This window comes from Hevea brasiliensis, chromosome 15 (genome assembly GCF_030052815.1).
Source record: "Hevea brasiliensis isolate MT/VB/25A 57/8 chromosome 15, ASM3005281v1, whole genome shotgun sequence".
NCBI classification, from domain to species: Eukaryota; Viridiplantae; Streptophyta; class Magnoliopsida; order Malpighiales; family Euphorbiaceae; genus Hevea; species Hevea brasiliensis.
Genome location: NC_079507.1, coordinates 15,310,381 through 15,324,932, shown reverse-complemented (window position 1 = coordinate 15,324,932; position 14,552 = coordinate 15,310,381). Strand labels below are relative to the sequence as shown.

The window sequence follows — 14,552 nt, the reverse complement described above, 5'->3', positions numbered from 1 at the left end:
TGACAGGTAATTCTAGCCTTCTATCATCTTTTCAGTCTCATCCTACCTCCTCTACAATTACTTTAGCTGATAGTTCTACTTCTTTTATCATGGGTTCTAGTACTGCAAACCCAACGTCATCTATTTCTTTATCATCTGTTTTATGTCTACCTAAATTTTCATTTAATTTGCTTTCAGTTAGTAAACTTACTCGAGGCTTATATTGTTCGGTTTTCTTTTTTCCTAATTATTGTTTGTTTCAGGATCTTACGACAAAGCAGATTATTGGTAGAGGATATGAGTCCAATGGTCTCTACATCTTGAATAAATATGTACTGAAATCTCTTACTTGCTTCAGCACCTTAACTTCGCTCAAAATTCATTATCGTTTGGGCTATCCCTCCTTGGCTACCTTGAAGAAATTATGTCCTCAATTTCAGTCTTTGTCCGTCTTAGAGTGTGAGTCATGTCAGTTTGCTAAGCACCATCGTTTACCTTCTACACCTAGAGTCAATAAACGAGCTTCGTCCCCTTTTGAGTTGGTTCATTCTGATATTCAGGGTCCTTGTTCTATTACTTCTAAAACTGGTTTCAAGTATTTTGTTACATTTGTTGATGATTATTCCCATGTTACTTGGTTGTTTTTAATGAAGAATCGTTCAGAATTGCTTTCTATTTTGTGTGCCTTTTGTGCTGAGATTCAAACTCAATTTAATACTTCTGTGCGTATATTGAGAAGTGATAATGCTAAGGAATATATTTTTGGCAATCTTCAAGCCTATATGTCACAAAAGGGCATTCTTCATCAAACATCTTGTGTTGATACTCCATCCCAAAATGGGATTGCTGAAAGAAAAAATAGACATCTTCTTGAGGTAGCACAGGCACCCCTTTTTCAAATGAAGGTACCTAAACAATTTTGGGATGATGCAGTTTCTACAGCTTGTTTCTTGATTAATCGTATGCCATCATCTGTGCTTAATGGTGACATTGCTTATACCATTTTGTTTCCTTCTAAATCTTTGTTTCCTATTGAACCTCGTATCTTTGGTAGTACTTGTTTTGTGAGAGATGTTCGTCCACAGGTTACTAAACTGAATCCCAAGTCTCTTAAGTGTCTCTTCCTTGGCTATTCTCAACTTCTAAAAGGGTACAAATGTTTTTCTCCAACCCTTAATCGTTATATTGTGTCTGCTGATGTTACCTTTTTTGAATCTACTCCATTCTTTCCTCCCTCTCCTAGTTATGAGAGTCAGGGGGAGGAAGATGATCTCTTAGTCTATTCTGTCCATCCAGTGTCAAGTCCTCAGCCAAGTCCTCAGAATCCTCCTGCACCAGCACCTGCTCGACCTCATCGCCCACCTATTGTTCATGTTTATTCCAGGAGATTGGAGACTCTAGACTCAGATCCTCCACCAGCTTCTTTGTCAGAAGATTCAGTATCATCCACTGCTCCTCAGTCTGACTTAGATCTTCCCATTGCTCTTCGCAAAGGTAAGCGTCAATGTACTTATCCTATCTCTTCCTTTGTATGTTATGATCAATTGTCTCCTTCATCTCGTAGTTTTGTTAGTTTTCTAGACACAATTTCCATTCCTAAAACTGTTGCTAAGGCATTGTCCCATTCTGGCTGGTGTGCCACAATGGAAGTGGAAATGGTAGCTTTAGATACTAATGGTACTTGGGAATTGATGCATCTGCCTCCAGATAAGAAAGCTATTAGATGTAAATGAGTTTTTACAGTGAAAATGAACCCCGATGGTACTGTAGCTCGTCTCAAGGCTCGCCTTGTAGCTAAAGGATGTGCTCAGACTTATGGGACCGATTACTCCGACACTTTTTCACCTGTTGCTAAACTAGCCTCTGTTCACTTATTTGTTTCCTTGGCAGCTAGATATGATTTGCCTTTACATCAGTTGAATATAAAAAATGCTTTCCTTCATGGTGATCTCCAGGAGGAAGTTTATATAGAGCAACCACCAAGATTTGTTGCTTAAGGGGAGTTAGGCAAAGTTTGTAGACTTCGAAAATCCCTTTATGGCTTGAAACAGAGTCCTCGAGCTTGGTTTGGCAGGTTCAGTGAGGTAGTTCAGCAGTTTGGTATGCAAAAGAGCAAGTCTGATCATTCGGTATTTTTTAGACATTCTAAAGCTGGACTAATCCTACTTATAGTATATGTTAATGATATTGTCATTACTGGAAATGACTCTACAGGCATTTCTTCACTCAAGTCATTCCTTCAGACTCAATTTTAAACAAAAAATTTGGGTTTATTGAAATATTTTTTAGACATTAATGTTTCAAAGTGTAAGAAAGACATCTTCTTATCTCAGAGAAAGTATGTCCTTGATTTATTGGCGGAAACAGGTAAATTAGGTGCCAAACCATATAGTGCACCAATGACTCCCAATCTTTAGCTCACAGCAGGAGATGGTGAACTATTTGAGGACCCTGAGATGTATAGAAGATTGATTGGCAAAATTAATTATCTCACAGTAACTCATCCAGATATTAAATATTCAGTTAGCATTGTAAGTCAATTTATGTCCTCTCCTATTGTTACCCATTGGAAAGCTTTGGGATAAATTTTATGTTACTTGAAGGGTGCTCCAAGTCGTGGTCTTTTATATAACAATCATGGGCACTTAAATATTGAGTGCTTTTCAGATACAGATTGGGCAAGTTCAAAGATTGATAGAAGATCCATTACAGGATATTGAATCTTTGTTGGAGAAAACTTAGTATCTTGGAGAAGTAAAAAACAGACTGTAGTTTCTCGTTCGAGTGCTGAACCAGAATATTGAGCTATGACTCAAGCTGTGTGTGAAGTTATGTGAACATGTCAGTTATTGGAAGAAGTGAGTCTTGAGACCTCATCACTTGCCAAATTATGGTGTGACAATCAAGCCACTCTTCACATCGCCTCAAATCTAGTGTTTCATGAACGTACTAAGCATATTGAAATTGATTGTCATTTCCTTCGAGAAAAGATTCAATAGAAGATTACTCAACAGGGCATGTCAAAATCGGGGAGTAATTAGGAGATATCTTCACAAAAGCTTTGAATAGGGCTCGGGTTAACTGCATTTGTAATAAGTTGGGCATGATTAATATCTATACTCCAACTTGAGGGAGAATGTTATAGAAAGTCAATCCTATAATTATGTACATAATATTCTTAGTTAGCATAATTATTGGGATCTCTTCCCAATTAGAGTACTTAATTAGGAGTGAGCATTCGGTTCGAACCGAACCGAATTAAATAATAAAAACCGAATTACATATATTAGAAACCAAACTGAACCGAAATAGGTGAAAAACCAAATCGAACCGAACCACTCTATTTCAGTTCGGTTTGGTTTAAACCGATCGGTTTTGATTTTTGATTATTTTTTAATTTGAACTTGATTTTTAAGTTATTTGGTCTAATTTTGACTTTGGTTTGAACCTAATAACCATTAATCAATGAAATTAAACAATTAATATTTATAAAATTAAATATAATTCATAAATTCTCCATAAAAATAAATTAATTCAAAAATCAATTCGGCTCGATTAGGTTCGATTTGAATATATAAAATTATTATTCGGTTCGGCTCGGTTTAACCTATTTTTTTCTCTTCAAAACCAAACCGAACCCAAATAACCGAAATTTTTATAATATAAAACCGAACCGAACCTATTATATTTTAAAACCGAACCGATTGAACCGAATTGGCTCGGTTTGGTTCAGTTTTTCGGTTTGAACCGAAATCTGCTCACCCCTATACTTAATTATAAGATTCTTTGTATATAAATACCTTGTATCTCATTCAATAAAATACACAAAATATTCTCTTCAGTTCTAAAATATACTTTCTTTAAGAAATGAAGATTTCTTTGTCTGATCTGGCAACCTCTATTCCAAGAAAGTACCGTAATTTACCCAAATCTTTAATCTCAAACTCCTGAGCTAAGAGTTCCTTTAGATGGGCAATTTCCTCCTTATCATCTCCTGCTACAACTACGTCATCAACACAAACAATAACCAAAGTGATATTACCTCTATAGTGTTTTATAAATAAGAGTATGAGCTACATTGCTTTGATAATACTCAAAAGATATCATGGCCTTCTGAATCTATCAAACTATGCTCTAGGTGACTACTTAAAACCATACAATGCCTCTTTCAACATGCAAACTTTCTCTTTGATTTTATCATTATCAAATCCAGAAGGAATCTCCATATGCATTTTCTCCTCTAAGTCTCCATGCAAAAGAGCATTCTTTACATCAAATTGCTGTAAATCCCACTCAAGATTGGCTACACATGACAACAGGATTCTGATGATATTCATTTTTGCAACAGGGGCAAAAGTCTCCTGATAATCTACTCCATATGTCTGAGTGAAGCCTTTAGCTACTAACCTGGCCTTATACCTTTCAATGGAACCATCTACATTATATTTAACTGTGAACACCCACTTGCATCCCATTGATTTCTTCCTCGATGAAGAGAAACAAGATCTCATGTCTCATTTTTTGCCAAAGCTCTCATCTCCTCTACTATAGCTGCCTTTCATTTTGGATCAAAAATGTTTTCTTCCAACCTTGTGGTATAAAAACAGTAGAAACGGATAAGACAAAGGCTCTAAAGGAAGGAGACAAGAGGTCTTAGGAAATAAAATTAGAAATATGATGCTTAATACAAGTCCTGACTCCTTTTATAAGAGTAATAGGAACATCAAGATCATCAATAGTAGAATTCAACTTAGAAATAGAATTAGGATCATCAGGAAGTAAAGGAGACTCATCACATTCTTCATAAATTAATTCTAGGGATGTTGGTTGATTAGGTATATCAAGCTCAATGACTATATCTATCTTACTCTGACGCATGTAGGTTCTCAAATCCAATCTATTCAATCTCCCAGAGATTTGAGGAGATGGTTAATCCTAGTTAGATGGCTCATTACTAATGTGTGACCTAAGTCTAATAACTTAGGAAAAAACACCTCTACCTTTTTCTCCTTATACTCCTCGTGAAGAGGTGACTTGATAGGGAAATAAGGCTCAAATTCTTTAAAGGTAACATCCATACTGAAAAAATATTTCCTAGTAGGAGAATGATAACATTTATAGCCCTTTTGAGTACTAGAATAATCTACAAACACACATTTAAGAGCTCTAAATTCTAACTTCCCAACATTTATTTTGTGGACAAAACAGACACATCCAAAAATTTTTTGAGGAACAATATAAGAATTATAGCGTTGTAAAACCTCTAAAGGGCTTTTAAAGTTCAATGTTCTTGGAAGCATTCCATTGATAAGATATATTGCAACAAGAACTGCATCCCCCCAATAAAAGTAGGTAGATTCATAGTAAGAACAAGAGATCCAGCCACCTCTAATCAATATCTATTTTTTCTTTCGGACAACCCATTTTGTTTACTAATCTTAACAGAACTAGTTTGATGCACTATACCATTTGAATCCAAATAAGCACGAAAAATATTATTAACATATTTTGTGCCATTATCAGTTCTTAAGATTTTAACCTTAGCATCAAAATGTGTGTAAATCATTTTGTGAAACTGTTGAAAGCAAGAAAACATTTCACTTTTTGCTCTCATCAAATAAACCCATATCAGCCTAGTGCAATAGTCAATAAAAGTGATAAACTATCTATATCCAAACTAAGAAATAGTTTAGGTAGGTCCTCATACATTAAAATAAATAGTCATAAAAGGGATCAAACTTCTATTATCTGTCGAAAGATAAGATTATCTTGTGTATCACAAACTAGTAATTATAAGTTGCAACTTCTAAACAAATTAGGATATAACCTTTTTAAAGTAGGAAAAGATGGATGTCCTAATCTCCTATGCCACTGGATGATCTCCTCATTAGCACTTATACACTATCCTAACAAAGCCTAGTTTGTTTTGGGATTTAGGGAACTACAACCGTCATCTAGAAAATACAGGCCATCTCGCAATCTACCACTGCCAATCATTTTTCTTATTATCAAATCCTGAAATATGCAATGAGTTGGAAAATTTTCAATTTTGCAATTAAGAGCTTGGGTAACAAAACTGATAGATAAAAGATTAATAAGAAAGCTAAGAACGTGAAGAACTGAAGTGAGATTTACATTGGGAGTGTATGTAACAGAACCTGTACCAAAAATTGTTGTTAAGGAATTGTCCACTGTACGAATTTTTTCTTTTTCTAAGCATGGAGAATAGATAGAGAATTTATTTGAAGAACCTGTCATATGTTTATTTGCTCTAGAATCTATAACTTAATAAGATTTGTCAAGATTAGCAAGAAAAACATTACCTAATTTGACAAAATTAGAAGAGCAAACTATGGAAGCTTAAGATTCAAGCCGAGATAACAAAAGCCTAGGGATTGAACTTCTTTATTGGAAAAAAAATGCCAATATCATTTGTCCTTTCATAGTAATCCATTGTTTCGGACATATTCGCTTGTGGTCAGATCAAGGACAAGGGCTAGATAGAAACGCAACACATAAGAAACAGTTGAAGAAGTAGGAGGTCCACGTAATGTGAATAGTGTCAATGAGTAGTACCCCTAAACAATGTTGTGAACAGTACTCATATGCAATACCCGTGAACAATACCTATGAACAGTGCACGTAAACAATATCGATCAACAGTATTAAAGCTCGCACTAATGAATTGAAAGCTCTGATACCATGATGAAACTAATGTACTTTAGAGAAATCTCTGTATTTTTCATATTTATGAGATTCTTTGTACATGCTCCTATTTATATACAAGTGATTTATCCTAACAAGAAAACAAAAATAAATAGAAAATAATAATCAAATAAGATCCCAATAATATACTACAACAACAAATCAAAGATTCCAACAGTATTTGGTATTTAAATGTTGAATCCAGCAACTAGTTGATTTTAAAATTTGTTTAATATGCCTAGTTAACACAATAGTCAATTTAAGGTGGGTGTTGACTAGTCCATGTTAATGGGTGAGTCTTGGCATAATCATAAGGTTGTTCCATAGTAACCTAGAGATCATTGGTTCATACCATGGAATAGCCTACATGCAATGGCTAAGTACATTTGACCCCCCTTTGGAGCCCACAATGTAAGAAGTCTCATGCACTATTTCGCCACTGACTTGTCCAAGTTTCTGGTCTTGATTGACCATCAAGTATATCTAGCCTCCAAGAAATGTAAGAAGTACTTTAACCCATGTACGTTGCCTTTTTCATTGGCTTTGATGTTCCAAGAACACTTGATGTGATGACTAGACACCTTCTGCTAAGTTCTTATATTTCTTTTGATTTCCTAAAGTTCATATCACCACATGCTTCACCACATTAAATCCATAGCATTTTCAACCAAAACCAAAACTAAGAAAACAAAAAAAAAATTGTATTTTAAAACTAACTTTTATAATCTCATCTCAAAATAGTATCACTTAAATTATTTTCTAATGTGGGTTTGTCAAAAACTAGCTTCACAAATGGGGCGGCATTAGCACCTAGTTGCCCAACTTATTAAACACCACACCTCATGATCCACTTCCTTGCAAATTCACCCAAAGAAGATCATCTTTCAAATGAAAATTTAGACCCACAATGTTGTTCCAATTCTTTCAGGTTTAGGAGTAAAATGAATTCCAAATAGAAAGATCAATATTGATTAGATTAGATCAAGAAATGGTGAACCTAGATCCATTGGAGGAAATAAATTAATTTATTATTAGGGGGATAAAGAAATGAATAGAGAGGTTTTGAACTAGCAAAGGAAAATGAAAACTTGTGATTATGTGCTTAAAAATCAACCACATCGAGGGAATCTCATTTTGGGGTTTTTATTTTTTCCTTCAAAAAAAAATCATTTTTTTTTTAGTGCATTTATGTGTGTTCTGTAAAGGATGTCATTTACTTTCTATTCGGAAAAAAACAAAAGCTACTATTGCCCCAAATGCCCCCCTAGAAACCACCATAGCATACATGGCTTGCCAAGCACAAAAATTTTAAGTAATGCATGACAAAACATAGAATATTGATAAAGAGTAAAAGAAAAAGAAAATTATAAAGAGTAAAAACAAACAGCATTATAAAAAAAAAAAATTACCTTTCTTTGGTTCACCGTTTTTATCCTCATTGCCCTGTGTATCAATTTGTTTATTTTCATATAAATATGATTCATCTTGAACCAAGTTTACAAGATCATTGTATTCTATCCTCTCCTCTAAGAGCAACTCTGCACTGAAACCATGGTACAAAGAAAGATAAATGAATAAGATGGTTTAATGTTTGCAGACAAAGGTTCTTCAAGTGATGATGGTACTTCATGCCATAGATATTAAAGACAAAAGGCACAGTACGCTATGGCACAAAAGGTACCTAGAGCCTAGGCTCAAGGTGTAGTCACATGTGCAAAAGAGATAAAGTGCAAATACATAAATAAATCGAACAAATGTTCAAAATTAAGAACAGATACTTAGAACAAACTGAAGATGTTAGCACCATTTAATCAAATTGACCAAACTTAACATTCTACAAAGCATCAATCAAATGCAAGTAGCCCACAAAACAAAAGAATGCTACTGAAATAACTCAATTGAGTAATGAAAAAGTCGTTAGAAGCTAGCAGAATCCAAGAGAGATATTAACTGTTTAGAGAACACACAAAGTCAAGTGTCGAAAAATTCCAAAATTGGAAAGTGGCTATTTCATATGAGGAGTGTTGCAAACATTAATTTAGTTAACCAGTAGCAGACAAGACAACACAAACACTAGATAACACTTCTTGATCTTTAAAACCCACTTGGAAAGGTTGAAGAAATACAAACTCCTTAATAAGCCTCACTTCAAGTCCACTAAGTCCAAATTGGAAAATTCTCTAAATGAACAAGAGCACTTTTCATCTGTAACCTTGTAGAAAAATGTTCTCGAGTCATTGAACTAAATGTGCCCTATTAGTAACAGTATTAGGGATTTCCACAGGAAAGGAGGTTGTAATGTTAAGCTTGATAGAAATTAGTTTTAATGCTCATTTCACATACTCAAGGCTGTTATAATCAACATTTGGTATGATTTAGTTAGGAAAAATCCTAGAAATGGATTGTAAATTACCATAGTTTGTGCCACTTGAAAATTTCCTATGATATATAGTGCATTGCGCCAGGCTGCTTGCAAAACAACAAAATTCAACCTATTTGGACTAATAAAAGGGGAGTACAGCTTATATACCAGTTGCGCTTATAAAAAATTCCACACCCATCACGTTTCTGGCCACTTCTCTGAATATAAATACTGGAATAGCCATGGTTCTCAATGTTTTGCTTGTAAAAGCTATCATACTCATCCAGCTCCTGCTAGAATTTGTTGCCAATTGCATGAACCACTATTTATATAGAAGTACACATAATATTGCATAAAGAAAAATCCTTGTTTTCCATAATTGAAGGGTTCCCCGCCCCCAACCCACACCCCCTCCCCCCCCGGCCACTAACACACACACACACACACCAAAAAGAATAATACTAATAAATAAAAATATAACGATAATAATAATAAATAATAAATTAATACACTATATAAATGTTATAATACCTGTAGGCAGAGGAAGCTGGCCCCAAGGTTCTTGAGAATAGTCAAAATTGCCTGTGAACGGGACTTCCACCTGTATTAAGCACAAATGAAAAATGAAAACTCAATTAGTTAGTTCCTTAAATGTCCAAAGCGAAAAGGAAGCAACTTGGACATAGGATACATAAAAAAGTAGATCATAATTTCAGAACACGGTAGAAGATGATTAACCCAGTATCAAAGAGAAAATAAAAGAAATTCTTTCAGCAAACAAAATTTACTCCAGATATAAGTTCTTCCAAATTACCTGGAGAGAACAATAATAATCCTTCCTTAATATATAAAACTAGCAGGTCAGTGACATGCGAATTTTGAAAAGATTAGACTTCAAAAAATAAAGCATTAAGGGTTCTAATTTGTAGTGTTTCTTCTCATCAGTAAATTGGAAATATACTAGAGGGAACAAGAGGGGCACAACCAAAATGCAAAAACAAGTAGATCATTGCAGGCAGAGAACGTCCAAAATCTAAAACCATCAACAAAAAAGTGTCCCTTATAATGAAATTGAAGAATTTAAAACTCTATGTATGAGAAGATAGATAGTTTGTACACACTCAAAATCCCACCTTTGTGTGCCCTAAAAGTAACTAAAAACAAAAGGAAAATGGACAAGAATTTTCCTTTTCTGTAAGAGAGTATGCCCACAACTCATGCCCAATCGAACTTGCCATTACCCAAGATATCACTATAACTGAATAACTAATTAATTTCAGTGAATATCATATTGAAGAGAGACTGAATTAAGAAACTCGTCCTAAACATGGCCGCCAATCATATAAAATGGTTGCCTAAGTTATATATATAGGTAAACTTAAAAAAATTATGATGTTGCCAGGCACTTTGAGTCTTCAAGGACAACTACTTGCCAGGCACTTTTGAGTCTTCAAGGACAACTACTTTTTTTCATCAACCTAGTGCCATGTGCTTTGAACCATTAATTGGTCCATAGATTCCATTAAATATTCCACTAACATGCATTAAAAATTAATTTATTTTCACACATTAAAAAAATCCGAAAACCTAAAAATATAGAAGATTAATGCCCTAGTAATTTGTTAAATTATTTAGCTTTTAAGTGCCTAACCATAGTTTTTTTTCTTTCAAAGTTTGCCCATATATCGATAATATATATAAATGTATAAATAGGATGACTCACAAAATTATGCAAAAACCGTGTATGTTATCTAAATAATTTTTTGCACTTCCACATATTCTTTTCAATTTTAGTTATTCATGATTCTACAATAAATTAAATAGGAAAAAAATGTTTCCATAATAGTTTTCCTTTCCAGAATCGAACCAAAGTATCAAAATAACTTCGGTTCAATACAGTTTTTGTCAATTCGGTACGATTCTTTGGTTCGGTTCAGGACCCCAAGAACCGTGCACAGCCCTAAAAAGTATATCATCAAAAAACACTAGCACATACTTCCCCAGAAACTTCTGAAAGTAATAGTTCATCAACCCTTGAAATGTTGCAGAGGCATTAGTTAAACCAAAGGGCATCGCTATGAACTCATAGTGCCCATGATGAGTTTTGAAGGCCTTTTCAGGAATATCCCCAGTCTCATTTTTATCTGATGATAACTAACCTTTAAATCTATGTTAGAAAACATGTTAGCCCCCATGCAATTCATCTAAAGTCCCCAATCATAGGAATAGGAAACTTATTTTTTATAGTACTGTCATTAAGTTTCCTATAATCAATGCAAAATTTTCAAGTCCCATCTTTTTTCTTAACCAATAAGACTGGAGAAGAAAAAGGACTAGAACTAGGCTAGGTCACTTTAGATGTCAGCATATCATTTACAAGTTTCTCAATTTCAGTCTTTTGATGATGGGGTACCTTATATGGCGTCACATTAATAAGCTTAGTGTTTGACAGCAATGGAATACTATGGTTGTGAGATCTGAAGGGAGGTAAGGACTGAGCTTCTTCAAAAATATTATGGTACTTATCAATGAATTGTTGAATAGCAGGGTGAATATTACCTTAAGATATTGCACATAGAACACCAACATTTCTCATGCTAATGGAAGCTGCTACACCAGAATCCATAACTGGAATATCCTTTTAAGTCACATAGAATATTAGGGACTGAAAGTCAGTGCCCTTCTTACCAAAAAACTAGCACAAAGTAGCACATTCTTGTAGAATACAAGAATTTCTTCCATCCCTGGTCCCATGGAGTGTCACTTTAAGCCCATCATTCTAAAAAGAAATCTGCAGCTCTTCAAAATCAAATAGAATAGGATTGACACTCTTCATCCTCTTCATCCAATCCACCCCCAAGATAATGTCAAATCCTCCCAAATCTAATATTCTCATTAGAAATGAGAACTGGTGCTGTTGAGCCTGTCACTTAAACGCAGGACACATTGGAACTAATTATAATCCTTCCACCAGCCACTCTAACTACTGCAGGAGGAACTTGCACTAATGGAGCCTTCAACTCTTTTGCTACCCTTTCGTCCAGAAATGTATTTGTGCTACCACTGTCCACCAAAATCACTGGTTGTCTATTCCTGCATCTACCAAGAACTCTTATATTGTCTACCTCCCAGCTTCCCTCAACAGCATGCACTGAAAATGTCAGTTCAGGCTACTCCACCACTAATTCTTCCTCAGGTATCACAACTAACCCATCCTCTACTCATTCCTCAGCGCCATCCTTCACATGGTCTTCTAATTGCATTGCTAGGACTATCTTAGGCTTACACTGATGTCCTAGAAAGAACCTGTCACCGCATCTAAAACAGGTCCTAATTGGTCTAAGGTTGGAAATGGAATTGGTTTGACTGGTTTTAGTTGAATTTTGGTTAACAGAATTGATGGATGTTGCAGGGACTGATTTGGTAGGATTGGTAGCAATAGATTTCACTTGAGAATTATCATTTGGTGATTTTGAAGAATAAGGAAAATTCTACTGTAATTGAGAGGGCTTATAGGTTAGGATTGGATTGGTGTGTGAAGTGGCGAAATTAGTACCAGAATTTGCTGGTTTATGAGAACTAAATACAGGCTTAAAGGACATAACCAATTTCCCATTACACAAAAGCAACTGTTCTTCTAACTCTGCTATCTCAAAGGCATGAGCAAAAGGTACTTGACCTAAACATTTCACCATAGGCCTAATTTCATCCCTAAGTCCCCCAGTAAACCCAGACCGAAAGTCGTCTTTCCCTAAAGTAGGCATTACCCTCTTTATCCTAACTCTCAAATAATCAAACTTATCCTGGTAATCCTCCACAGTCCCCTCTTGCTTTATCTTCATGAATTCTTCCACAATATCTTCCAATCCCTTCTCCCCAAATCTTTTACATAGATCTGCCTCAAACTCTTCCCAAAAAGGACTTAATTTTTCCCTAATCCAATTTTGATACCAAGCATCGGCTTTGTCAATAAAATACAAACAAGCTATTCCAACCCTCTTCTCCTTAGGAACCTCATAAACCTTAAAGCACTTGCTGCATTTCCTAATCCATCCTCTAGGATCACCTCCTTCAAAAGACACCAACTCAATCTTAGGCAACATTTTTTTGGAATTTATCTAAATCCACAATAGGGTTGAAACTACTAAATCCACCATTTTGGCCACTCACCAAGTCTTTAGGAATAGGCAACAGCCCAATCCCATTCCCAAAAGAACAATCTTTCTCACCAGTATTACTTTTCCAAGCAATGGCCTCAGAATCTTTTTCCCCAATTTCAATTTCCTTAGCTTACTGCTTATCAATTTTCCAACAACAATAAGTAATGCTCAATAGCTTGCTTACAATCAGCTACTTTTTTGCTTATTTCATCACCCACAATTCTGAGTTTCTCAACATCTTTTCCAGTCTCCCGAGAATTAGCCTAACTTATTCTTCCAGATCTATAAGCCTTACAGAACAAGCCAATTGCAAGACAGACCCACCCACAATCAAGTTCTGGTACTAATTTGTTAGGTAGAAACCCTAACAACTGTTCTCAACAGAGTAAGAAATAGAGAGAGGGAAAGTACAAAAAGAAGAGGAGAGAAAGTATCTTATAATCCTGAACGAATACAGAATTGCCCCTAACTACCTCTTTTATACAATCTGTCCTCTAACTATACTGCTCAGTAACAACTGGTGAAAGCTTTCAACAGCTATAAACCAATAATCAGAAACAATATAAAGTTGATTTTTTGTAGCACTTAGTTTTTTCATGGATTTCATTGTTTAGTTCAAAAAAAAAAAACATATTATTTCCCTCCCTCCAATATAATTCACACATTTTTGTTCCTATACTCTCTTACTATATGTAACAACTAACTGAGATACTCCCTAGTCATAACATTTCACACTCCTTGAAATCATTGAAAATGCTAGAACTTGAAATAAATTTTAGGTGCTTCCTTCTCATCGACTGAAAGAATGTGAGAATTCCATATAGCATATTCTATCGGCCAATTGATCCCCTAAATTTTGGAATACCAAATGTTAACATCCACCAAAATCTTGAATTAGGATATGAACACATGCCCATATATGAGTAGTTTCCTTGCCATTTTGACTATAAAAATGTTGCCTCCATATCCAGAAAATGACCATATATTGCAGTAGAAAATAACCAGAAAGAAAGAATCAAAATGTTGAAGTGAATTTTTTTTTTTTCTTTACAATATATGAAATCGATTTGCAAGTGATACTCAACTCAACTCAACTCAACTAAGCCTTTATCCCAAAAATTTGGGGTCGGCTATATGGATTCGCTTTTTCCACTCTGAACGATTTTGGGTTAAATCCTCAGAAATGTGTAATGCTTCTAAGTCATGCTGTACTACTCTCCTCCAAGTCAATTTAGGTCTACCCCTTTTTTTCTTTCTATCCTCTAGCCTAATGTGCTCTACTTGTCTAACTGGAGCCTCCGTATGTCTACGCTTCACATGACCAAACCACCTCAATCTCCCTTCTC

At 35.0% G+C, this 14,552-nt stretch overlaps 1 protein-coding gene across 3 annotated transcripts in view; it reads right to left on the bottom strand.

Moving 5' to 3' along the window:
- LOC110662680 (carbon catabolite repressor protein 4 homolog 4) overlaps positions 1-14,552 on the bottom strand; it is a 67,297-nt gene that overhangs the window by 22,588 nt on the left and 30,157 nt on the right. For 2 of the 3 annotated variants that reach the window (XM_021821747.2, XM_021821748.2), the window contains exons 5-7: positions 9,578-9,647; positions 9,215-9,339; positions 8,094-8,227 (exon numbers count right to left, since the gene is read on the bottom strand). In XM_021821747.2, coding sequence (XP_021677439.2) covers positions 8,094-8,227; positions 9,215-9,339; positions 9,578-9,647 — 329 coding nt within the window. The remainder of the gene's footprint in view (positions 1-8,093; positions 8,228-9,214; positions 9,340-9,577; positions 9,648-14,552) is intronic. The other variant, XM_021821749.2, reaches the window with a different exon arrangement.